The 27528-nt window shown below is 34.5% G+C and overlaps 2 protein-coding genes and 1 pseudogene across 2 annotated transcripts; 1 reads left to right on the top strand and 2 right to left on the bottom strand.

Moving 5' to 3' along the window:
* The first annotated feature begins 680 nt into the window (after positions 1-680).
* On the top strand, positions 681-992 carry LOC117781905 (techylectin-like protein). Its single transcript, XM_034618790.1, has 2 exons — positions 681-749; positions 807-992. Exons 1-2 carry the CDS (start codon positions 688-690, stop codon positions 916-918), a joined length of 174 nt encoding a protein of 57 aa, XP_034474681.1. The 5' UTR covers positions 681-687; the 3' UTR covers positions 919-992.
* Positions 993-1557: 565 nt separating this feature from the next.
* LOC117781277 lies at positions 1558-8478 on the bottom strand (annotated as a pseudogene).
* A 3848-nt stretch (positions 8479-12326) lies between these two features.
* LOC117780719 (protein charybde-like) lies at positions 12327-13441 on the bottom strand. Its single transcript, XM_034617352.1, is given in 5 exon segments — positions 12327-12520; positions 12598-12708; positions 12769-12994; positions 12997-13064; positions 13066-13441. Coding segments are annotated over 5 exon segments (819 nt in total). The 5' UTR covers positions 13377-13441; the 3' UTR covers positions 12327-12417.
* Positions 13442-27528: the final 14087 nt, after the last annotated feature.

The following is a 27528-nucleotide window of genomic DNA, read 5'->3' as shown; positions in this document are numbered from 1 at the left end:
TAAATTAATTATCTTATCTTTACTTTATTGGATATATCCTTAAAGCGTGATGCAGAAACGGCGAAACAAGTAAAGCTTTGAACTTTTGAGATGCAGCTAAAAATGCAGTTGATCAGTATAAAGCTGAACGTAAACAACAAGCTGAGAACTTTGCTAAACTCATTGAGAGCTTGAACAATGATTTTATATAAAGTACTAAACTCAATTAGATCTATGAAAGAAAAAACAAGAAATGTATGACATTAATAACTACAGAAATGTGAGAAAGCTTTAAATTAAGTTGCAGTCCCCATAAAGATACGCAATGTGTTAAAACGATCAAAGTTTCGGATATCGAATCTTTGATGTGTTATGTGACAATGGATGGACAGTCATCCAACAAAGGATTAATGGAAGCCTGGATTTTGGTCAGAATTGGGACAGTTACAGTGAAGGTTTTGGCCGCTGATAGTGATTTCTTCCTAGGTCTGAAAAAGATCCATTGGCACAAAAAGGAGCCCCACGAGCTCTACATCTACTTGTCCTTAAATGGGACCAAAACTTGGGCTCAGTATGATAACTGAGATTACTGATGAATATAATGGATACAGGTTGATAAACTTGGGTGTCTTTTGAAAATGGCACCAGCAATGCTCTGATGTTTCATGAAAATCAGAGTTCACTACTTATGATCAGGATAACGATATCATGCCTGGGAATTGTGCGAAGATTTATAAGGGTGGCTGGTGGTATAAGAATTGTATGACTATGTGAGTATAATTAGTGCATTCGACATATTTACATATTAATCTTGAATATATTTGCAGTAATTTGAATGCCGAATACGTTAACAACTATGGAAAAAACGTCATTCAGATATATTGGGATGATCAAATGCTCGTTAAACAAGAGAAAATGTTGATACGTCCAAATCTGTAATGATTCTGCAAACAAAATTTATAAAATAATATTTATTCGGGGAAGAAATATGTATGGCTCAAGGTGCAGAGGAAAAACTACTATCAAAATATTTCTATGTTAAGAAATCATTTAAATCGAAAATTGAAAGAGTTTTAAAGCTGTTTTTTCGAATGTCGCGTTGCAGTTCTGATAATATCAACTGATGTCAAAAGATTTAGAGTTAATCTTCTATATAGGAAATGGATAGTTTCAAATAAAATTATTCTAAAAATCAATTTTAAGTAACTTTACAGAACCACAAAAATGAAAATATTGTTGAGAAAAATCGGGCTTCATTTAAGAATTTTAAACTGAGTTTATGAGAAGCCTGAATTACCGTACTTTTGACACCGCATTGGATTAATTTTAGGCCGGAATCCCAGATTTGTTTTAAGCTTTTGAAGTAGAAAAATTATGGTTTTTGGAAGGTGTTTTACGTTTTTCGAACATTAAAATTCTGTGAAAATTCTATTTACATAATTAATATGTCTTAATTTAAATGATGACTAAATAAAATTGAAGATCACAGTGCATTTGTTTATGGCTTTATTGCTTTCAGCTTTAAATGAACTACACGTAAGATTAAGGATATGGCTGCAATTCCTGTTCGAGTGGGCATCAGGTAGACTCTGCCAGCTGCTGGTGACTGACTGACTGATCTGTGCCTGTGCGAACCAGCTGAGCACGAGAGAGAACGCTGCAGTCGCAGGTGGTGCAGTGATAGTGCGTGTGCAACGCGTAAGAGCAGGACGGCGAATCGCAGGACTCGTTGCTGGCTACTTTACGGAATCCCGCCGAGCGCATAGTCCAGCCGCATGTGGGGCGACGATGGGCCACGACCTTGTTGGAATCGGTACACACGTAATCGCATTTGCGGCAATGGAAATGCGAGGATTTCTTTGGAGCAGCGCCCAATGTCCGGATCTCATCTATAGATTAAGAAGAGCTTAGAGAAATGACAGAGATTTTCGGTTTGTGCCCACCTACCTGGGCGGCAGTTGACTGCCAGTGTGGTGGGCGTGGCATAGCAGCAGTCGATAACACCGCAGCGCATATTAGCTCGATATTGTCGAAAGTCATCGCCCATTAAGGTGTCCATGCGTTCGTGCCGCGCCGTGTTGCACGAATCGCGTCTTGTCGCAGAAGCTGTAATGACAGTCGCGTCGATTGCAGTGGAAGTGCGACTGATGATTCCGATAGCCACAGCGCTCAAAGCCGCAGTCCTCATTGAAGCGAAACTTGAGATAACCCGTGGGAATATCCTGATCCTTGCCCGCTTGCCACGCCCAGCAATCGTAGTCGCAGTCGCAGTCACAGTCACAGTCGGAATAGGTATAGAATCGAAGTTGCAGTGGCAGCCTCAATTGCAGGTGTCTCCTCCGTTGTGGTCGTTGCTGTTGCTGCCGCTGCGGCAGCTGCGACAGCTCCTGCTGCCGCATTGAGTAGCAGCATTTTCTGCGTGCCGCATTCTCCAGCAGCAGACGCATGTCCAATGTGGCAGGTTGACTAGCCAGAAAACTGGGCAGCAGCCATTGGCGTTGATACAAATCAATCAATGTTTAAACTGCAACAGTTTTAGTCCGCCTCTGATTCGCCACGCCCCCGCTTGAGTCCACTTGGCTGCCACGCATGCTCAGATCCTCCGTTGCTCCATGTTGCAGTCCTTACTCAACGGAGGACTATACCTAATCCTTGTGCTGTCTGCTGTCTCTGCTGCGGACACTGCCTTCATTCTCCGGATAAAATGTTCCTGCACGCTGTAATTTAATAAGGTATAGATCATAAGTTAAGATCATTTTGAAATAGTTTTATTAGCTCTACGTACCTGAAACTTTCTCCAAACAGTTGCTGGTTGCAGAAGACTCCACGATAGGAGCGCTGAACATTACCTGAAACCGAATAAACAGAGTGCGAAAGATAAGTTACTTAATTTCAGTTGTATTTTAATATTTATACTGATCTTAAATATTTTACTAACACATATCTTATGCTATATTAAGATGAATAATATATATAAAAAATAAAGAAGTCTCTTAAAATGAAATAATTTTGTATATTACTCTAATATAATCATTAACTTCCGCTGACTTTATTAAAGTCCAAATATCTTATAATATCTAGGATTCAGTTCAAATCTTAAGATGTTTCCTAACTTTTCCAAAAATGTCTGTCGATTTCATTAGCTGATGTTTGTTTTTCAGTGTGAACTTTTATTCTAAAGATCATCTTTATTTTAAAGATCTTTAGATCTTCTAAAAATTTTCCTAACTTCGCCAATCTCTTCCGGCTATAGACCTGACTATATGTAGCTTTTCGTGAAGAAAAATTCAGCTATTTATTAGATAAATTAATCATTACATTTTCTATAGAAGTTAAACTCACCTGATCTGGCGATCGGCTTTCATTTGATTCCATTTGGTTGTGCTTCTCGTTCTCTCATTGCTCGGTGTTATGGTCAAGTCATTGTGGGACTGCACGGTCCAAACGCGACCTCTTTTCCTGGTCCGACTAGGTGTGAGATCAGCTGCGATCAGTCGGTTTTGTCTCAGAGAAGAGAGGATTCTCCACGTCTTCAGGGGTGCTACCAAACCGGAAACATTGGTCTGATCATTTTCTCCAGCTTAAAGCTAGTGAATATGGCTTGAGGCGATTGTTGAGCCTGCAAATAAAAAAACAAACTTATTATAGTTCTACATATTAGTGTATTCAAATTATGAGTAAACTATTAAAGATTTAAAGCTGAAAATTGCTATACACATACTGCAATCAATTAATTAACTATTCTCAAAATTTCATGACGATATCTGAATAATTACAAAATTATTCAAATTACTCTCTCACTTGGCCTTTCGTAGGGATTATGTGGAACCAATTGTCCCTCTGGCCCTAAAAAGTTGTGGGTGCCGTTTCATTGAATTTCTTTGGCATTATTGTACTTGACATTGTTGCTGTTGCTGATGTTGTTGTTGCTGTTGTCGATGCTTGTCATAGTTTCGGAATGATATGACAAACAGTCGCAACCAGTTTATTATTTCGAAATTACTGTTAATGTTTATTGTTGGCCCAAAATGTCACTATTTAAATTTTGTTCACGCATCAAAATCAATAATAATAAAAATAATAAAAAAAAGAAGCAAAAACAAAAAGAGAATAAGCTAAATAAAACCAAATACAACAAAAAGAGAAACCACAAAAATACTTCGGATACGGTATTTGGAATGCCAACTTATGGATACTCTAACCAAAAAAAGCACTACGAAAGCTCAACAAAGCTGCCAAAAGCTCACTATAAGTTTGTCTTCAATCTAAAACGATTTTGAAAATATTAAAATAGTTTTTGCATGTACTTCGCAGTACCCATTTATCTAAATTTAGGCATAAACAGGGTATAAAAAGGTCGAAGTGTTAACTTGGCCGGCGTCCATAATAATAATTACTCCAAAAGATTGAAAAGACAATGAAACGTGTTTGGATTTACCTGATAAGTTGTTGCACACACACACAGTTATTCATATAAGTACACACACCTTATATGATTAAAGACAATATATAGCAGTTATTGTAGTTGTGTCGTTCCTTTTTAATCGTCATATTCGATGATCGAGGGCGGTCACAGAGGGTCGCCACGAAACTAAGCCAATGCAATCAATTTATGTGTGAATGTTTCATATTTTATTTAATTATTCGTTAGTTCTATTAATATTCCAAAATTTAATATGCTCTTAATATATCCAGATAAATTCAATATGATTCATTAAAAAAAACCAAAGTTTCTTATTAATAAAGTTTTGTTGTTATTTAGAACTTTCTTCGTTATTCCTGCAGGGTAATTACTAGTTCAGCATACCCTTGCGAATCATTTTCTGCCGGCATATTTAACAAATTTTCTCAATAAACATGTCTTTAATATTTTCTTTAATAAATACTAAACGACAAATTTCATGCACTTCTTCGCTCTATGCACTTCGTTTTCTTTCTGCTCTCACGTGCTCTCTCTCTTGCGCGCTCTTTGATTTGTCTAGCTCATGGCGCGCCTTAACTAAGGCCATTGCATATTAAAGCACACATACTCACAGACGCACACATGCATACGCATTCTCTTTGTAATTAGGAATTTGCGCCTATTTGCGTGCAGCGTCGCATTGAGGGACTTTCTGAGCGGGTGTTGAGTTGAGTGGGAGTGGTGGAGAGAGAGAGAGATAGGCAATTGAGGTGAAAAGGGTACTGACGCGTCGATGGGGACCTAATGTGGCATTTTATGTGGCGTGTGTTGAATTGAGTTTTCGGATTTGGTTTTGCCATATTCGTCATATTAATATTGACAACGAGTGTTTCCGCATTTTATTTCACTTGTGCCGCGTCGAATGGTGATAACTGTCCCCCTCTCACCTCTTTCCACCATCTCACTCACCTAACTCAACTCACCTCACTCTTCTTTCTCTCTCTCTCATGGTGTGTTGTACGTTTTGTGCTTTTAACTGTCATTTTCATAATTTCTACATTTTTGAGCTCAGCTTGTCGGCAGTGTTTGTGTGTGTGTGTGTTAGTGATTTGTACATGTGTGCGTGTGCATGTGTATGTTTACGATTATCCAGCCCACGCGTCAGCCTCTTGGGCAAAAGAGAGCGGTGGCAGGGGTGGTAGAGGCGGGGGAGACAGGTGTTGGCCAAGTACACATTATTGAATGTGCGTACGTATGTGTGTATGTGTGTGTGAATCGAATAATTTGAATAAATATTTTGTCCATTGCCATTTGCGGTATTCTGTGTTTATTTCATTTTCCTTTCTCCTTTTTGGAAATAAACTAAAGTCGGGCGTTGCTTAAGAAAGGGGCAACAGGAAGGGGAGAAAATTAAGTCAACTGTAGACCTAGAAACGGTTACAAAGAGCTATTTTTAACTCATTCATTAGCTAGAGAATTGCTCCTCTTAACTCAGAAACTGGAAAAAATAGAGTGCTCGAACAACAGATACCCTGTTTGTATGATTACAGCACAAAAAATCAATCTAAAATGCATTTTAATCAAGAAAAAAAGATTTAAAGATTTCAAAAATGATACAGATCAGAAATTTTACATAGCGACTAAATGTGAGATTTCAAAATTACTAAAAGTAAAATCGGACTTTTATATTGGAGATTATGAAAAGGATTAATAAGTTTAGTGTTATACAAAGTTCCTTCTTTTAAAAACTTTTGTAGATTTATAGGCATTATACTTACGCTTTTGTAGACTTCTACAAAGCGATTCTTTAAGCGGTCTTCCACGTTTGCGATTGAAGAATCCATCGATGGAGGTGATTTGTGTAGGTTGAGCTGAAGATTCTCCCCCATCGCTTTTAGGGCTGGCATCCATACTTATTGGCTCATGGTTGTTGTTGTTGTTGCTGGACTCCATGCCCCCGACAATGCTCCCTCCCCCCTTATACTTGTTGCACTGCAGACAGTCTACAGTCTTCAGTCTACAGTTACAGGGCACGTGCTGGCAGAGTCTCAGCTGAAGACAAAGAAAAGTGCAGAATTTTAATTGCAAATTGATACGTTGGGAATGCAATTGACAATTGAAAATTGACAATAACTTTTGACCAAAAGTTAAAAAAAAACCCAATTCATGATTCATCAACCGTTCTCGGGGCAATGTTTAACGCCTCACAGGCGCCAGTCAACATAAAAAATTACATAAAGAGAAAAAGAAGAACCCAGAAACCAAAAGGTTAACAGACCCATTTCTAGGTATTCACTTCATTTCCCTGACTTTTGGTTACTTTGCCAGGCTGTAACTGCAGCTTATATAAATATGTACTATGCCATGATGATTCCGATACAGCAACTCTTTCAAATGTCATCAAATTTGGTGCAATATTAACTGAGTTCGCATAGATAGTTGAAACGATGGATAGCTTATTTGATCGTTTTATACAGCACCTTGTACTAAAAGTCTTAGATGCGAAAGGGTGTATTACTAAAATAATATATTTCATTTTAATAATTCTTACTCCAAAATTCTTCTGTTATAGTAATCCGTCTCCACCGTTTCAAATTTATGAGCCAAATTTAGTTAAAAGAAACTAATTCTTTTAATTTCTTCACATTTGACACAGTTTAGTTATTCATGGAGAGTTAAAAATACAGTGAATTTTTAAATCGATGAAGGAATCATAAAAACGAAGTATAAATGTTGATTTTTTTTTTAGGTAAAATCTAAACACTGCTGAAATGCAACAAATTCTCAGCTCTCAGTTGCATGAATTGCAGGTAGCATAAAAGAAGGTGGGGAAAGAAACAGAAGAAGAGGTAGAAAAGAAACCACACGTATCGCTGCACTGCATCTAGCAATTGAATGGGCCACCAAAGTGCATTTCATACGTTCGTTTTCTGCTTTCAGATTCAGATTCTTGAGAATTGTTTTGCATATGATTCAAATAAAATTCCAGATTGCATAAATATTATGAATAGCATTTTTAACTATAGAGCAACCACAATTTCTATATTGGACTGCAATTTTAAATAATTGAAAAGGACAATAACTCGGAAGTTATTTTGAACAACTTAAAGCGTTTGATTTTTTATAATTAAACGAGTTAATTTAATTGATTTTCATAAAAATCGACAGCTGAAATTGAAAAATAAAATTTGTATCCATCCATGTCCATTCTTTTAATACTTTCCCCTTGACGTATTTTTAAAACTGTAAACTGTCATAACTTTGTCAAATGTAAGCCGATTTCCTTCCGGAATGAAAATTTTATCATTATTTGGCTCTAATTTTGATTCTGCATCAAAATTCACTTTTTTCCATAACTGTCCATTTTTTCTGTATGTTATATAAATATTTATTAGCTATCCACTTTTCAAACTATATATTCAATATATCATCTTCACCGTTTTTAATTCCGAACCCCTGATTTTTTTATGTGCAGACGAAAAGGAAGATGAAGAGGAAGGAAGAAGAGTTTATCTAGTGGGCGACATTGTCAATTATATCGAGTTGACTAATTGGATCTACGTTAAGTTTCGTCCTCGTTCCAGACTAACTGATTGCCAGGCAATGATTAGCTAATTTACCTGCTAACTTGGCCAAGGCGCACCCAGTTACCAGTTTAGTAGTTGAAGTAGATAGAGGATCTGCAAGCGAGTATTTTAAGTCATTTATTGGTATTCATATGAATTACTTTAACTGTCACACACACACATACACAAACACATACACTCATTAGGCTTAGCAATTGGAAATTCCATTGCAAGATGCGGCAACATGAAACCGCAAGGAGTTGGTAACAAAAGCCTAGATATTTACAGATAACGTTGACAATTTGAAGGGCAGGCAGTTTGCATTATCTGATAAACATATCACACACACAAAACACATATGCACACACAATGGGCAGAGGCAGAGCTAGACAGCCTGATTTTACCTACCAATCATAGAACGAGCATTATTTTAAAACGCAGTGTTAGAAAATGCCACAAATTAACACACAAAAGCGAACGCGTTAAAATATCAAAGTGGCGAGAGCGCAATCCGTTAACACGACCGTTTGCGCCAAGCAACGTTGAACGAATAACACAGCTTAAGCAGTCGTTGCAACTCCAAAGCCGAACTTGAAGCCGAGTGCTGCTTGCCGACAGCTGATTGGCTTAATGCCAGCTCAGCTAGGATCGCTAGGCACAGAGAGAGAGCGAGTGCTCAAGCTAAGCTGCTATTGGCTGACACAGTAAAGCTCATTTGCTGATGTGTGCGCTCGCTTAAAGCTTTTCCCAAGACACAAACCCACAAAGCTTAAAAAAAACGACATTGCACATTTAAAAATTTATTTTTTTTGTTTACTCAACTTTACACAGAGAAAAATGAAATTGCAGTTTGTTGCATTTGTTTTGTTTTATGTTTTCTTTTCTTTTTAATATATATATTTCATATTTTGATTAATTAAAATTTGTTAAATTGCTAGAATTTGTTAAGCGCTACTAAAGTTTAAATTTGTTGTTTTTACATACATATATATAAATTATATATATATATATGTATATATATATCATATTGTTTGTTTGCATTTGCTTTGTATTCTTGTTCTTGTGTTCTTCTTCTTTTCATATTTTTATATAGTTTATGGAAATTGTTATTCTTTAACTTAGTGTAACTACGTGATTTACAACATAGAGTATTCCCATATCTACTATATCAACTGTTCTCAGTTCAATTTCACAACAATTTCAAACAAAAAAACTTAATTATTTTATTTGAAATTGCAACGAAACTTGTAATTTTGAACGGAATTTTATTTTGTTTTTAATTTTAAGACATTTTAAAGAATTTGTTCTTTGTATTGTTTTTGTTTGTAGATAGGGTGTTCGATCGCTAGTAACAACATAAACATTAATTAATATGCAGCTTTAGTTTTGTAATATTAGTAATTTTGATGCTGTTCCCAAAACAGAAAAACAAATACAATTCTCTTTGTTCTACATAATTGAAATTATAGATTTCATATAAATCACATGGTGGGATAATCGCTTAAATAATTGTTTATCATATTTTTTAATTTCTCTTCTTTTATCAATATCAAAAATGGTTGTGTCTGTGTGTGTGTGGAATGCGTGTGTGAGAGGCAGAGGTGGGCAAGGGGGGTTAATGAGGGATAGTTGCTCTGCTTTATATATTTCTGATAGTACATACATATATTATTATTATTATTATTGTTTGTTTATTGTTTCTTTAAATAGAATTTACTAGTATTTAATTTTTTTTGTAGTTTTCTTAGGCGTTCTTCTAATTGATTGATTAATTTTTAAAGTTTCTTCGCTTTAATTGGTTCCCTTTCAACACACACACAAATGCACGCATTCATACTCACTAGGGATTATGTAAAAATTCTACAATTTAACCATACACTTACACATGCACATACATCATAAATAACTAATTATTCGTAGTTTTCTTCATATATTGTTTATGTTTGTTTATATCATTATTGTTTACAAATACTTTGAGGCACTGGACGTGTCTAAGATTCATTTTACACCCATCCATTGGAAAAACAACAAAAAATCGCGTCCTTTTCAACTCGCTGGACCTTTTCAAATATACTAAAAAACAAAGAAGCTTCATATATATATATATATATATTTTTTTTTTGATAAGACGAAAGAAGAATTTAAATTGAAAAACTTTTAACATTGAAAGCATTGCGGTTCTACAATTTTAAAATTCTTTTCTTTTCAAACATTAATATTTTTTTGGTATTTTGTGTATTTTTTTTTTAAGCGTGGCGTACAAGAAATAAATGAATGTTTGTTTGGCAAATTATATTTAAGTTCTACAAATTAAAAGTATTACATTTATTTAAGATTTAAAATAAAATGAAGAAGAAAAACTCAAATTTTTCAATTGTTTTTCTTTTTCGTTTTGTTTTTCTATGTTGTATGTTTTGTTTATTATTAAATAGATCACATTCATGGTTCTATTTTTCACTTGTTTTTATGTTCACATCATTTTTGTTTTTTTTTTTGTTTTATTAAATACGCTTAGTTGTTGTTGTTTTTGTTGTTCTTTTGCTGCTCTATTTACATCTGTTTTTTTTTTTGAGTGTGTTCTATGGAAAACGCAACAAAAATTCAATTTGTTGTGTCTATTATTATTATATGAGTGTTTTATACCCTGGCAGATCTTGAAAATATTTCCAAATTTTATATGGTATTATTTGTTAATAATAGATACATTTCATGAGCTTGAACAGGGTATTTCAACTTCGTGCTGGCCAAGCTTCTTTCATTTATTTTCTCGAGATCTTTTGTAGGGGATTGATTGTGTCTGTGTGTGTGTGTTTAAATTATTAATTATATTCTAGCTTAAATGTGTGTGAAATACTTGTAGCTTTCGTTTTTATTTTGTTTTATATCCTTGTTTTGAAATGTTTAGCAGCGCTATCAAAATTGTACAATGGGTTTTCTTCAATAATTTGTTTACTTTTAAATTTGTTTTTTTGTTTTAGTTAATCTACGCTATAAATTATTTTAAAATTTATTAACACAGATGACTTTATAGATTTTTCCAAACAGTTGCCCAATTCTTTTTTCTTTTTACTCAAAAAATACAATTAGCTGCTTACTGTGTTGAACATTATATATATATCATTATTGATTAATGCATGCCAATTGTTAAGTTTCTTTTGTTTAATAAACTACAGTTAAATACACAGCTACACACATTGAATTCTCTGTTGTTTTTTTTTTTTTTAATATTAAAATCTTAAGCTAGAAACACATCAATTATTATAAATATTTCATATATATATATATTGTATATATCTATATAGAAGCAGAGTTTGGAACTCACATGAAAGAAATGGGAGGAGGAGGAGGCAAATAAAGAGAATACATTAATTATAATAATAATATAGAAAATTATATGGGAACAGAACTTAGTTATAAATTTTACTTTTGTTATTTGCTTCTTATTTAGTTTCTTTTTTTTTTTGAGACATGGATAATACGAAATCAATCAATATTTTAAGTGTGTGGGTGTGTTGTTTTTTTTTAAATATTCATAATTATTATATAATATCACATCAACTTTGTTTTTATTTATTTTTATATTTCCTTTGCAACTTCTTCTTTAACTTCTCTCTGTTCTCTCTTTGTTTATTGTTTGATTCTTTATATATGTGTATGTATACTATATATATATATATATATATATATATATAAGAGCTTTTATAGCCTAATAAGATCGTGAAGAAAAACATACATACATATATACACATAAATATATATGTATATGCATATATATATATATACTTATATACACATACATATACAAATACATATGCATATATCAACTACCACATTATATAGAATCCGTATCTGTATCTGCATATGTATCTCATCCGATATACACACACATACTCATACATAGCTTATTCGATTAATACTCTTTTGTTTTTCTCTTACTTTTGCTGGTTTTCTTTTCTTTCTCCTTATTCTCTTTGCTTTTGTGTGTTTAAAAAAACGGATAACCGGCAACCGTTCACTGAGTGAAATTTTGTTTATAATATTTTCAATATTTGTTTTTCGTTTTCGTTTTTGTTTTGTTTTTCAAAAGTTCCTTTTTATAAGCCAAAAGTCAGTCCAATAAGAGTTTTTAGTTGCCTGCAACTGCAGTTGATTTGTTTTTGTTTGTTTTTGTTTTCCTTTTTTTTTCTTTAGGTCTCAAAATACATAATTGTTGTTGTTGCTTTTGTTTTTTGCTGGAGTAGTTGAATTGTGGTCCAAAGTTTGCCTCTTTATGGGTTTGTTTTGTTGTTGTTTTATGTTATGAATTCGCAGCAGACGCCGACGGAAGCTCACCAAATTTTACAACTGCTCTGTTCTTCTTCTTCTTCATCATCTTTTTCAGATCTTGTTATCATTTACTTATTCGGAGTTGTGTAATGAGTGTAAGCAGCTTTCACCACGCCCCACGTCCACGCCTTCCATCTGCATGCCTCATGTGCTCACTCTCTCTCTCTGTCTCTCGGAAGAGTAAAGCTTGTTCTTGGTCAATGTAAAATCGGGACTGATCAAAATCGTATTGCTGCGTGTTAGATTTCTGTGTTAAAGAGAGAGTATCAAAATGAAATTAGTTGATGCTCTCTTTGTGCATGTCATGTTGTCTCTGTCACTCACTTGAGAAACTGTGGCAGTAGGGAGGTCCAGCCGCTCTTGTCCTGCTTCAGCGTGAGATAAAGCTCGAATATGGAGACTGTGTCCGGATCAACCTTAAACGAGGCAATGCGCCTGCAAAGAGAGCACAGTCAACAAAAGCTTCTAAGAGTGAGATCGGTGTCCTGTACTCACCTCACGTTGTTCGGCTCACTCTCGAACTCAATGAAAATAGTGCAAGCTCGCTCTCCGCACGGCTCTCGCTCAGACATGCGTATGATTTCGGCGGCAATGCGCTGCGTGAGATCGTTGGGCAGCGTCACCTCGGTGCAGGCGAGATGTCGACTCTTCGCGTCGCGCAGCTTCGTCTCAAGTCGTTGCGAAAGCTCCTGCACAGCGCTCGGATTCACATCGTCTAGATGTCAATGGCGCCGAAGCGCGACGCCGCTGTCGACTGCATCGGTGAGGCGGGCAGTGGGCGGCGGCGGCGCTGCCTGCAGTACGTTGGACATATAGGCAGCCGCAGCGGCAGCGCTGCCGCCGTTGAGCACATCAAAGCTGACGGCCATTGGAGGCGGGGGCTTAAAACCGCCGACGAAGAGGATGACGCGGAGGAGGCGAGGCCGCGTCTGAAACTGCAACTGATTGAGCGCCTGATGTTGTTGCTGACGCATGTGCAGCACCGAAGCTGGATGTCCATCCACAACATCCACATCCATAACATCCACAACATCCACAATATCCACATCAGCCACGTTCACCTCTGCAGCTGGCGGCACAGTTACTGCGACGCCCGTTGCCATTGCCGCTGCCGTAACCGTTGCTGGTGCAGTCAGCGGACTCGTCCAGTCTGCAATTGTATAAAGAAGAGCAAAGAAGAGGACAAGTTTTAGTCACCGTCAAACATCGACCGGCAGATGAAATGAAACCACAAAACCACAGAGAGAAAAGAATAAAAACAGCTGATGTCTGCGCTGCCACCGGCAAATGACACTCACTCTGTCACTCTCCCTCTCGGTGTCTCTCTCTTTGGCAATAAGAGCTTGCGCAAGCTCAATTTGCACTCATTGCCTCTGAGCACTGCGCAGACTCGCCAACACACTCAATGAGGCTTCCAGGGCGCGGTGCGAGGGAAACACGAAATCACCTGGCAACAACAGCTGGAAAATCAGCCGTTCGTTTAAACAGCACCCTCCTCCCTCCCTCTTTAAAACAGACAACCAGCCATTAGGTAATGTGTTGCGTTCCTTCTCCCCAACCATTCCGCTCTCTTTCGCTCTTTTCGCTTCATGTGGCAGAAGCCTCAACGTTTCCAGCTGACGATTGCGCGTCCGTCCCATCCGTTTTGTTGCCTCTTTCGTGCATTCGTTCGTTAGTCAGCAGTTTCTTGAACGTTTGCCTTGCTGTGCAGTTTGTTGCTGCCCCTCCACCCACCACCCCTCTCAATTGTCCATCTCTTGCTTTTATGTGTCTTCTTTGTCGTTTGCTTTTGCCTGCAAAGTTTTATTTCTTTTGCTGTTATTTTAATACTCAAGTATACAATAAAGCTCAGACTGAGACTGCGACAGAGCTGAGCACAGCAGCCGCACAGTGGTCAGATGTATGCAAATATGGATTGACAAAATATAATTACATACAGTTAGTCAAGAAAGTGTTTTAACAAAATAAAAATTCACATGTTTGTTTTTAATTTATTCAGATAGTTGTTCTTATTCTAAGAACCATAGACACGAATAATGAAATAAGAATTTAAAGAAACATCCATATATATATTTGCTTTTCAATCTGATAAATATATTATCCAAATGTTCCTCAATTTTTAGTGAGAGTAGCTTTAAAGAATACATTTAATAGTGAGCACATGCTACACATGTTACATAATTTTACATTTTCATCAAATGATTTTCATTTGCAACCACTGTATGCTAACATACATAAAACATATCATGCAGTACGCACATGCATGCACAATGTATGTAAAGCATGGATATGTAGGCGCATATGTACACATGTTGAGGCGTGTTTATTTAAAGGTGTATGTAGTATGTAAATAAAAAAAGCAGTTAAATTTCTTACTGTTGTCCCATGCACAAATTAACTACTTGACTCGACTCAACGATGTCATGTAATTAGCGCTGAAACGAAACTCATGAAGCTCCTCTCTCTCAGAGCAACCTGCTGCCTGCTCATTCCATTGCACTGGGCGGCTGAATGGATATTCTGCGCTGTCTCCCTCGCACTTTAGGCGTTGTGCACACCCGCGTAATTAAGAATTAACGGCACATGTTGCGTGTGTTTGTGTCTGCGCTGTGAGTTTGGTCAGGAGCCATGAAAGGACATTGGCAAGTGGCGAGAAACAGGCAAGCGGCACATAATTAATTACATGTAGTATGTGTTTTGGTGCAGAGCCACACGTGCGCTCTTATCCCCTTCAGCTGCCGGCAAAAGCAAGCATCACGCGACATGCGGCTGCATTTTAGCAGCTAACATGTAACAACTGCTTGCATGCATGGCATCAGCATACATAAATATGTAACACATTCTCATCAAACGGGCTGTTGCAAAAGTAATAACCTTTAAATCTTCTTTGACTTCGAATTACTGGAATTTTTTATTTCTTGTTAGAATATTAAAATTGGGAGAGCAACTCTGATATCATATTTTGAATTGTTATAACTTCACTTTGAAGCATAAAAGTTTTATCATGAAGTCAGACGTAAGAAGCATGGATTGTTTTCTTAAGGCTTTCAATATATTCTTTCCTTGTAACCCTATTATATTTTGACATAAACGTTCTAAATCAGTTGCTTTACTTTTTCTTTTTTATGCAACTTTGGGTTCAAAAGTATTATCAAAAGATCAATTTTGGTCAATCAAATGTGGCTTATTCAAATGTTTTCTATAAATGTAATAGGTAGAAAATAATTGATTACAGTTATTTATCTTACATACTAACGGGCGCTTACTGTAGGGCTTTTATATTAAATGATCATGTCTTAAGAGAGAAATCAATAAATTTACTTCAGAATAATTTGACGAACATTTAAAACATGAAAACATTTTTACAAATTTTTTTACAAAATTGTTAAATTAGGAGATTTTAAATCAAACTCCGTACAATTTCAAAAAATATTTTTGAATAAACAAACAAATCATGTTTCCCGCTTTGGGATACTCTAGATTTAAGGTATTAAATAACTTAAAACAAATATCGATGCATTCTATAAATGCAAGTTTATACAATGTTTTATCAAAACATATATAAAACGATTTTTATTCAAACGCATTTACGCCTTCAGCAATAGCAAAAGGTTAAAGCACCACTGATTACCGTATTTTTTTTGTTGATAAGTTGTTGATCTTTTCTTGTAGTCTCAAGTGTATCCAAGCGCAGCACGAAACTCCTGCAGATCGAGAAGAGTGACATTCGTTCTAGAATAGAGCTCGTTGAAAACCAAGCATTTGAAGACAGAACTGCCGACAACAAAATCGCTGTTATGTAATCTGACGCACTATTATTATACATAAATAACTAAACTTACTCAAAGAAAGTAAAATATTCGTTTATTGCAATTGTTTCTGCAAGGTGAATATCAAATAGCAACTTCTTGCAGCTTGATTTTGAATATTACTTTAATAATATTTGCTAATATTCTATTTAAGCATCCATTTAATGAATAACATTCCTTCTTTCCCCGGGTAAACAATAGTAAAATCAAGTTTAATCTACAATAAAAAATAAAAAAAAAAATTGTAAAAAATCAATTAATTACATTGCAATGCTAAATAAATATTAATGTGTTATGAAAACTTACCAAATCCACGCGCGACTATCTTTGTACTTAGGCCATTCTTGTAAAACTCGTAGGACTCAAAATTATTCAGATCCACTGCGACATAAGCTGTGTGTTTTTGCCCATTTATCTAGGCACTCGTTCCAATTAGAGATGTCTCCTTTCAGCTCTGTCTTAAGAGACTTATCGATTCATCGAACTCGAGCCGCGGGTCAATATTTTCAGCATCTGAGGTTTCGTTGGAAGTTTCAGATGGTTTTGACAACTTCAACCGCTTTACTCGAGAGTTCGAGTACTTGGAGTACAATTTACCTCCGGATTTTTCCTCCCAGTTCGTGAAATGTAATAGTATTCCTGAAACGATTGTTATTAAGTTTAAGATCGTTCATTTTTTGACACAGTGTATAATATAACACCAAATACAAACCTTAGAATCAGACTCTGTCGGAAAAATTGCAACAATTTGATCAATAATTGATGGATAATCAGAAGGCTTCAGAGTCAAATCTTTGCAATTAATTCTTCGACAACTAATGAGATAAGCTGATCTCTGTGAGCATTAGTCAGCCTTGATTCCATAATAACTTAGAATACTCTTTCCTTGTGGGAATCTGTGCAAAATTGATACACTCAGAACATTTTAAAAAAAAAAAAATTAATATATACAAAATTTATATTATTTATTTCTTACCAATTTGAATCGACATTGATCTTCGAGTTCAGACGGAAAAAGCTTACCAGCTGCATTTGGAGCTCACGGATAGTAATCCACGTCATTAGGCCTATACATTTTTTTTTATTAAACAAAAAAAAAATGTTTAAATAGGCATGAAATAAAAGTTACTTAAAAATGCAAAAATAATTATGGTTCTATTTATCAAAATGTTAAAATAATAAATTTTTTATTATTCACCTGTTCATTCGCCAATCATATAATTTCTCTAAATTCGGCTCTGAGCCCTATATTTCCAATCGCATCTCTTATGTCTTCGTCGTTTAAAACTTTAGGGATCGAAAAGTAATTGCATGAGCTACAAACAAACAAATAATTAACTACAATAAAAAAATAACAAATGCAATAAAAGATAACTATATAGTTTTTATTCAGTACACCGAAGACTTGATACCCTTGCATGTTTAAGCAGAAATTACATGAGTAGCCGCAAAAAAAAAAAATAAAATTGACGTCTACCAAGTTGCAACAATATAGCTTTGGGAAGAGCGACAAGTTTGTAAAGAAAAGACGATATAAGAATATAGATGTATCGACTCAGCTCGCCGTTCTGGTCATGAATAAATTTTTTTGCTAGGGTATGAAATAACTAATGCAACTTACAAATAAGTTCGTCAAAAGATTATATAAATTAAACTTTCAAAAGATTACTCAAGTTTTCCTCGTCTTCATTGAATTATTATTGATAACCAGTCCATTATTAATCTAAATACAAAATAATAAAAAAATAAAAAACTTCTATTAATTTTATATTTTCTACCCTCACCGCAAAATTTATTCATACACTCAAATTTTAAGATTCAACGACAATTGTAAGTTTCATAGTTATCAAAACTTAATTTTGCAGATAATAAAATTTGTTTTAAAACAAAATGGCACAAAGTATTCCCATTATATTTGTGTACACACACACATATATATATATATATATATATATATATATATATATATATATATAAAGCTTTTCAGGGACCGTAAATAAAAGTTACGATAGCAATTTTAACCAAATAAATCAATATGATTGAAATATATTAAGATAATATGCAAGTCACCAAAATTTCTTATCTTTTGTCGTAGTTAGCGATCTAAGCTAAAAAAGTTTTATTTACGATAAGAAATGACTAAAATCATTTTTAATTCTTATTCTTGATTTTTATCAGACACCGTTATTGCTATAATTTTTTTGAATAAAAATTTAAAATTTGATATTCTTTGAAAAAAATCATTTTCAATTAATAACTTAAATTATATAATAAAAATCAAAAATAATTATAACATTAACATTTTTATTTAAAAATCAAAGCATGTATGTACATATGTATATGCACTATCGATTTAACACTTTCTTTTTTTCGATGAGACCGGCGCTGATCTCAACTAATGTTCTTATTTTCTTTAATTTGTTTAATGTTTAATGTACACTTTTAATTATTCACTTGTTTTTACTTTTAATATCAAATAAATTCTCACAAGTCTAGCTTGGCCAAAAAATTAAACCGCACTAAGTCTTACAACAACTCTTTCGCTGAATTTTGCGTCAGAGATGAAGTAAAGTTGCGATTACCTTTACAGTATGCGGCAGCGTGTGTAGCAAAGAAAGCGATCTCTACATTGGCACAGTGTGACATAACATGATGAAAACACAATGAAATGTTTAAAGAATATGTGCGTAACAGGCAGAAGGATGCGTGGCAGACCCTATAAAGTATATATATTCTTGATCAGCATCAACAGCCGAGTCGATCTAGCCCTGTCCGCCTGTCTGCCCGTCTGTTTGAACGCGTTGATCTCAGATACTATAAGTGCTAGAGACTTCAAATTTCGAATACAGGCTTGTGAATACCATACGCAGGTCAAGTTTGTTTCCAATTTTGGATGCCACGCCCCTTCGCCCACAAATTGCACAAAACGATTTACAGGCGCAATTTATGACATAGCACTCCCTAACTGAACAGTCAGTTGAGGAGTATGCGTATTAAACGACCCTAAAAATTTCAAAGCGAGTGACCCATAATTAGAGAAGTTATTTCGAAATTACATTTAATTCAATATATACATTTGCATGGCAAATCGAACGTGCGAGCGAGACAGCATGTATACGTATGTATGCAAGGCGCGCACAAGGACAGTACGAAATAGTACCCATTTTTTTTGGGTACCAAATAAAAATCGAGCGATAAGCAAAAATATTATCGATATCATGTAATGAAAATGTTAATGTATTATTTATGTATATACAAATATACAATTCGATTAAAATATAATTGTGTTAATATATAAATATGTATTTTTACATGGCAAAATTCCTTATGAAGTCACAATTTTCAATATAGTCGGGCAGAAGCTGATAGCTATGTATGAAATTACATGAGAGAAAAAGCGATCATTTTTCAGCACTACTTTTGCATCTTTGCCGAGCACTGAAAGCTGCAAAACAATTATTTTAATTACTTATATTTCCGATTTCTCACACATATATATAATAAGTATCTGCTTATTATCATTGTAAAAAAAACTTTACATTTTCCGCTTTAAAAATCTCGTAAAATTAGACACTGTCTTTTATTTCAAATTTCGCGCACACTGCAGCAGCCTTTGGCAGGCTCGAATGTGTTGCGTGAGAGCACAAAGCAAATAACCTATTATTTGCTTAGTAGTGAAAGGGAGAGAGTGAGAGAATGGAGGCCGAGCAAAGTTGTAGTTTGTGGCTACTCTTAACACACTCTACATCGATTGCAAGCGATTACGATTACGACTTGCGATTTACCAATTTATCAATTTCTAATTAATTTTAAATACGTTTAACATAATATTGAGTGATATATTAGTTCAGTGGGGCATTAATAACGTAGTCTGCTGTGATAAACACAGTGTTTTAAGAAAACCGAAAATTGTTCATAGTTTCGCGAGTGTAATTTTTATACCCTGAGCCCACTGAAAATGGGCAACAACCAACAATAATAAAAGAGTTCATGGGCGCAGGGTATCCTACTGTCGAGCGTGCTCGACTGTAGCTGCACCTTACCGCGAGCGAAGCGAGCAGTGGGCGGAGCCCCCTTGTTCATATTAACAACAATAAGTTAACATGTTTTAAGTCAAATCTAAGCCTATTATATTCGATTCTAATATGGTTATAGACAATTAAATAAATTATAGACAAATAAAATTACTTTCGTTATTACTTGATCACTCCGATGTTTTTTTAATGCTTAGGTATTTCATCATTTTTAAATGTATTATATGTGTATTAAATATAAATTATATAGTTATAAATTTGGTTTTGGTGCTTATCTGTCGATCTATATTTTTATTATTTATGGCACGTCTCAGGCAATAAAAATTTACAATTTGTTTATATATATCCAAAATTTCGATTTTGGCGTTTTCATTTCTGTAAGGCCAATCCTCGATCCATTCTACATTTATAAGAAAAAAATTGTAACTTATTTATATATGTGTACTATTAGTCTTATTTAATTTATTTATGTACAAAATTTGACAAAATATGTAATATTAAATATATAGTAAGACGTAAGGAACTGGACCTATGACTCTAAAATCTTAAACTTTTGGCTTAAACTCGCTGGCTGTTGGCCAGGAATCGGGCGAATCGCTTTTGGCTATTACTTCCTTTTCTACCAAGCTTTGCAGTGTCCTTCTGCTGCTGCTGGCGTTGCTATTGCTATTGCTGCGTTGGTGTTGGTAATTATTTTATGGAGTGTTACAGACGAGCTGCTTTCTAGTGCTGCAGCATAACACACCCCTTACAATCCGCTAAACACTTTTCTTCATACCCATCCTCTGTTGCGTTATGTGTCTGTGCGTGGGCAACTTATGTTTACCAAGTGCGAAAGTGGAAACGTGCTGCAAACACGAACTTCTCCAGCTGCACCATTACCATACCACTCCCCCTCCCCACTACCCTGCAGCAATATTCCTGAACCCTGCCCAGGTCCGTGTCCCGGTATGAGTCTGGGTTGGTCCCTCAATCCCACTGCAGTGCTTTACGCTTCATAATAGGATTTGAATACAATGGCATTGTAATGAAATGTACAGCAAACGATGGCGACTGTGAAGTTTAGTTCTGCGGTTGCTCCTCGTCTTTCTTGCACAGTGGGAGTAATGGCTAATTTAACTAAAATCTATTCATATTTTAAAATGTTAAATGTTAATTGTGTTCTGTATATATTCGCACACCTGCATTAACATACATAATAAATTAATTTGTGTTCGTGCCGTGTACTTGTGTTTCGTCCCAAGAATTTATGTACTACAAATAATAGTGCTAAATAGTAGAAAAAGCTATTTTTTATAGTTCATTAGACCTTGTAAGAGTAAAACTACTATGATTCAACCCGATTCGGGCTAATTGCTGCTTCTAAAATGAAAATGATGTTATCACTGCGGACGGAAGCGCGCGCTTGTGACGAAAGCAGCACGGAGGGTGCAAAAGGCGACTAGCAATATATACAGCTAATATTAAAAATTTCATACGACTGTCCGATCAGATCGAGTTACATACCGATTGAAAGGTTAGGTCCTAACTAATAAAATGGTATACTAGCTCACCTAGCTAAGGAAGCCGTTGGGGCCTTTTGTTACATTTTTTGTTTTTTTTTTTTTTTAATTTTTATCAAAAACACGCATCGATTGATACTACGGTCAACCAAATCCGACAGCTGGTTCAAAAAATAAATAAATTTGAAATTTTTATAAAAGTTTTAAATAAAAATATAAATTATTAAAATAAAAAAACACGAAAATTGTCATTTGGCACTGCCCAAAAAGTAATTTTTATGAAGCTCACCCTTTTTGCGCACAGTGCAGAATGCCAATTCTTTTGGTTATTATTTAATAAATTATATTTTTTTTTATTTTTATATTAAACTTAATTTTGTTCGTAAAAAATTTGGGTATCAGTAATTTGGGGATTGAATATGCTTTCGATACTAGACTTTTACCTCGTAAAGAGGTTTTTTGTGTGATTTGATGTAAATCGTTCAACATAGGGTGCTTGTTTTTACGAATCCTTACAAGTTTAATTCAATTCAATTTAATTGCAGCGATGTATCACAACCGTATATCGAAGACGTTTTTCATTATGGCACGTTCAGACTAATATTTAAAAGTTTTAAATAACTTTTTATAATTAAAAAAAGGTATTATATTTATTTTCTTACATTTTAATTAGGTTAAAAGCCTAGTAAGTTACTTATTTTGTTGTGCTACATCAGGTAAATCACCACTGTGCGGTGCTCTTTTAGACTGCCATCTCCAGCTCTATCCTCGTCTTCATCTCCGTCTCCATCTCCTCTCTCCTTCCTCTTTAGCAGCCGTAGCCAAGTACAAGCCAAACAGCTGTTCTTCCGTTTTTGTGTTCCTCTTGCAAAATAGCGGCCAAATGCACCTGTGTGTGTGTATATATGTGTAATTGTGTAAGTGTGTGTGTGTGTGTGTGTTAGTCTGGCCGTGTAATTTGAGTTGGTAATTAAAAGTAAAGCAAAAGGCAAGTACAACTACAAGCTGTGCATTAAATGACCGGGCATTACACACCCACACACACTCGCACACATGTAGATGAATGCAAGCATGTATGCATTTGTATGTGTGCTGAACAGTTTGTAAGAACCTTTATCTTTGTTTCTAATAACGTAAGGCTTTAAGAATTTTTAAATATCGTAAACTGCGTTTGAAATTTAAAATTACATTTTAATGACATGGGTGATTAAATTTTATTAAATGTTTTCAAATTACTCAAATCTTTATCCTGGTAATCTTATTATTAAACTAGTGGTAAAAACTACAGTCGAGTAAACAAATTAACGACCGTATCGTTATTAAAAAGTTCTGAATCAAGAAAAATTTAAGAACTGTTTTAAAAAACTTCATAACATAATCTTTGTGTCGAATTATTTGTATTGGTTTCCAATCTGATTAAGAATAATGGGGGCATTTTCATCATTGATAAGTCAAGTGATTCATTGAAGAAGTGGCAAAATTCACAGCTGGCAGGCAACCGCGATATGTGTCAGCGATAATTACAAGCATCTTGTCAACCCCGTCACTTTGAACGTGATACGCCCCTTCGACCCACCGCCCCGGCAGCTACTCCTTTTTGCGACAATATCAATTATCGGACGTCAAGTGTCGCTCACGTGTCACGTCAACACCACAAACGCCAATGGAGCACGAAACACACATGACAATCATCGTCTTTCGTACAGGAAACTCAACTCCTCTACGATGCGATAGAGATGAAACCTGAAAAGTATAGAGATGGTATGAAAAGACAAGGAAAAGTCGGAGATGGTTTGGATGCATTTAAAATCGCAGGTTAAGCACACATATCTGACAATCCCCCTGCAACCCCTTATTTACATTGCTCTGGTTGTCTCTTTCCTTTTTTCTCTCTATGCGACAATTTTTGCACTTCCCATCTCCATCACCATTGTGCCTGAATGTTAACGCTGACTTTGATTGATTACAAAAGCAATTGAGCGCAACCTTATTTTTAAAATCGCCACAAAAGGTCCAAAAATAAAATAGAATTAACATAAATAATAAAAAAGGAAATTTTCGATTGACAGCTTCGCAAATGGGAAAAAGTGGGGGAAAAAAGTGAGTGCAATTAGCTCAAACAAACCCGTAGAGACTCCCAGCACTAGGTTAATGAGCCACGCCCCCAGAAACGAACTTTAGGTCGTATAGATTTTCTGCAATTGCGATTGTTAGCTGCTATTCATTTACAACCCACAAAAAGTTGAAAAAAGCTAAGTCCAAAAGCAAATGAAAATTAAATACCAATTAGACTTAATTGACAGCAGCTGATTGATTAGTTTAAAGTTGGCTTTAACCGATTTATAATAAATAGTAAATATACTGTACTTACTGTAAATAATTTACAGTAAAGTAAATAGAGAACTATGTAAGTACCATGTTTACTTTTCTGATTTTCTTTTCTTCAGTTAAACTGAATAACAAAATTCTTTATATGAAACAATATGGTATATGGTATGGTATTGACGCATTAGGGTACAATCTTCGATTTGCTGTCAGAAGAAGAAACGACCATGATTTATATAATAAAACAATGTTATAACAGAAAATATTTTTATTATAAAAATTAAATTTATTCTTATTTTTGTTTTATGTTATAAAATTAAATAAAAATAAAAATTAAATTGAATATTTTGAATTATCAGTCATAAAACTATTCCCATTTTATTTTGATTTTAATTATGTTTAATAAATATAAAATAATAAGTATGCATCTGTAACTTAACATTGCGTAACTTATTGCCACTAAACATAACATAGTTAGGCATTTTTAATTGCAACATTAACATTATTTGATTTATACAGGGTAGACTACAGTTGAGGTCGCCCACGCGAGCCACTCCAAGCTAATATGGATTTGTCTATCTAATAGAGTATCTGGCATTAGCCAATTTTCCAACTGATTTGACTTTTACGCAACTGAACCAAAGTTGTTGTCTTTTAATTGTTAACCATCAAGTCGCACCGCAAATCAAGTGCAGCAATTGCAACTAGCCTGCAATTCATTTGTTGCATGAACAGAGGTGTCGAAAGGCGGTTGAGGGGTGACCAAAGACAAACCGCACGATAAGTTGCCAACGTAGGCAAAACTGTGGAAACCACGAAACAACTCTGAAAGTGTCAGTTTGAACTTTACAGTTTCCAATGAGGCAACATAAAAGGGTTGAGTTTATATTGAAGAACATAATGAATACACAATTGGGAAATAAGGAGGGGGTTCCATTAGCTATTCGTGACTTATTAAAGTCCCCTTGACGACATTCATCAGCATTAGAAGTCGACTTTGAACTTTTAAATCATAAGAAGCAACTACTTTGAATTTGCCTAATATTTAATGTCGAGGGAATTACTGACTTACAGTTCGCAGTTATCAAATACATTATCCGTCATTAGTGTCAAAAGTGATGGCGAAATCCACGGAAAATCCATTTAACGTCAGTTCGCAAGTCGATTCAGTTCAGAGTTCATAATGTCAAACATAATGAGAAAGAGCTACTGGGCCCTGCGTTGACACTGACGTCTATTATTAAACATCGAAAGAGGCATATTGCAGGCCAGGCAGCCAGCGAGGCGACAACATTAATATTAATTTATTTGTATAAATTATTTATGAAATTTTGTCGTTTTTGGTAATTATAATGCGCGTAGGTCTATGACTTTTTAATTAAACGCTCACCGGCCAAACCAGCTGAAGCAGATTCTCATAAAGTGCTCTGACACATAAAAAGATACATTTCTGGGGATAGCTCGACTCAGCCGCAACAAAGTGTTCAGAAAAAAATACATAATATACATACACTTACATATATATTATCTGTGCAAAAAGAAATAATAATGAAAGCAAAAGTTTTGGCGACAATCCCGACGCACTTTTATGGCCTGACTGGGAAGTGGAAATGTAGATAACGCAGCCTTGTATTTTGTAGCTCTTAGAGATGCGCAAGCACAATTCTTTCCACTAAACAAAATTATTTAAAAATTTGTATATTTATCAACAATTTTATAAATTTTATAAAAATGAAACCAGATAATAATAATGTACTTCATAGAATAGAAACATGTTTATATGCTTAAAATGCAAGAAATATATATTTTATTTACGAAAAACAACACATTTTTATTGAGCATAAATAATAAGCAATTAATAAAAATGTTGACAAAATTAAATTAATGGAATACAAAATTCATATATAAATGCATAATACAATAAGTGTAGAAATGTATTCTACTTTATATTAAAAGGAAGAAGAATTATTCACTAGGCAACTGCTCGAACTTATTCGGAAAAAATTAAAATAATATTTAAAAATTTAATTAAAAAAACATAAATATTGTATGAAAAATAAATAAATATTATTAAGTATGTCTGTTGACAAATTTTTAAATTTATTTAAAACCGTATTTAAATAAAAAAAAACTTATTTATTCCAAATCAAATCAAGTTTAAACAGATTTGGAATGTGCTGAAACATCGTGTGATTCTCAACACATCTCTAATGCCAATGTATTAGTGCATGTATATGTCTCTGGTTGTGCTTTCATCTGCTTAAAGTATGATTGCAAGTGTGAAAATATATATGCTAAACGTGCCCGCCCCGTTGCGCTCTCGTGCGTTTTTGTTTTATGACGCGGCGACGTGCTCGGAAAATGAAAAGCACTTGACTCGCCAAAGTGCTGAACTTGGCGGTCTCTCGCTGCAATCCCCGCATCCCTAAGATCTAAAAGTCTTGCCACACATGCCAAATCGTAAAACGTTTCGTCTCCTTTTTTTCGAAGCGCATTTTTCTTGAAATATTCTCGCACTTGCCTGTTAGATATGTGACCCGGCAGCAGCAATTCAAGCGTTAAACAGATACTCTACAGATTTCCATTTATGAAATAGTATAAGTCACTATGTAAATATTTATTTTATGAATACTATCCACCGAAGAATAAATTTAAATCATTTTTAATAACAAAAATATATAACTTTAATTAAATCATGTATTACAAAACATATATGTAATAAATTAAGAAATATTACTTAATTAATATTAAACTAAAAATAAAAAAGAAAAATCAAAAGATTTAAAATTATACTAAATTTAGGATTTATTGAACAAATGTTAGCATAAACTTTTTACAATTGATATTATTTTGCAGTTTTTCTTTGGGAAACTTTAAATTTAACCATGCATTTGTTATTGATTCTTACAAAATTTAAAATTCAATATATATTAAAAACAATTTAAGAATATAAGATGTAGGAACCGTACTTGATTTTTTAATTAAGAGCATGTGAATAATTTCAAGAGTACGGTATTTAATATTCGACATTATCTTTAAATTTTGTTTTTTTTTTGATACCCTAAGCCCATTGAAAATGCCAAAAGAAGGGTATAATGTGTTTGGCAGAATGTATGTAACAGGCAATAGGGGGCGTGGCAGACCAACCAGAGTATACATATTCTTGATGAGGATCAACATCCAAATCGATTAAGCCATGGCCGTCTGTCTTTCTGTCCGTCTGTTTGAACGCGTCGATTTCAAAGACCATACGAGCTAGAGACTTCAAACTTTTTGAGTAGGTTTCTGGATACCATAGCTTGCTTTTATACAACTATATCATATAGCTGCCATAGGAACGATACATCGGAAATGAAGTTTTAGTATGAAAAAGTTTGTTGTTTGTTGAGATATCAGAACCAAACTAATAAAATATTCATCTGGGCTGGTATTATACATACTGACCAAATTTAGATACAATCGGTCCATTATATCATATAGCTGCAATAGAGACGCTCAATCGAAAATTAAGTCTTAGTATGAAAAAGTTTTTTGTTTTTTTCTTTTATGATATCTTATCCAAACTGATAGAATATGCATTTGACA

This window comes from Drosophila innubila (genome assembly GCF_004354385.1).
Source record: "Drosophila innubila isolate TH190305 chromosome 2L unlocalized genomic scaffold, UK_Dinn_1.0 4_B_2L, whole genome shotgun sequence".
Lineage (NCBI taxonomy): Eukaryota > Metazoa > Arthropoda > Insecta > Diptera > Drosophilidae > Drosophila > Drosophila innubila.
Note: the sequence above shows the minus strand (reverse complement) of the source record. Positions and strands in the feature narration are given on the sequence as shown.

What these genes read in the sequence shown, in the direction of transcription:
- LOC117781905 (XM_034618790.1), top strand. Translation starts at nt 688, where the DNA reads ATGCCTGGGAATTGTGCGAAGATTTATAAGGGTGGCTGGTGGTATAAG. An exon ending in TATAAGAATTGTATGACTAT is followed by an intron (nt 750 to 806) that starts GTGAGTATAATT and finishes ATATATTTGCAG; the next exon opens with TAATTTGAATGCCGAATACG.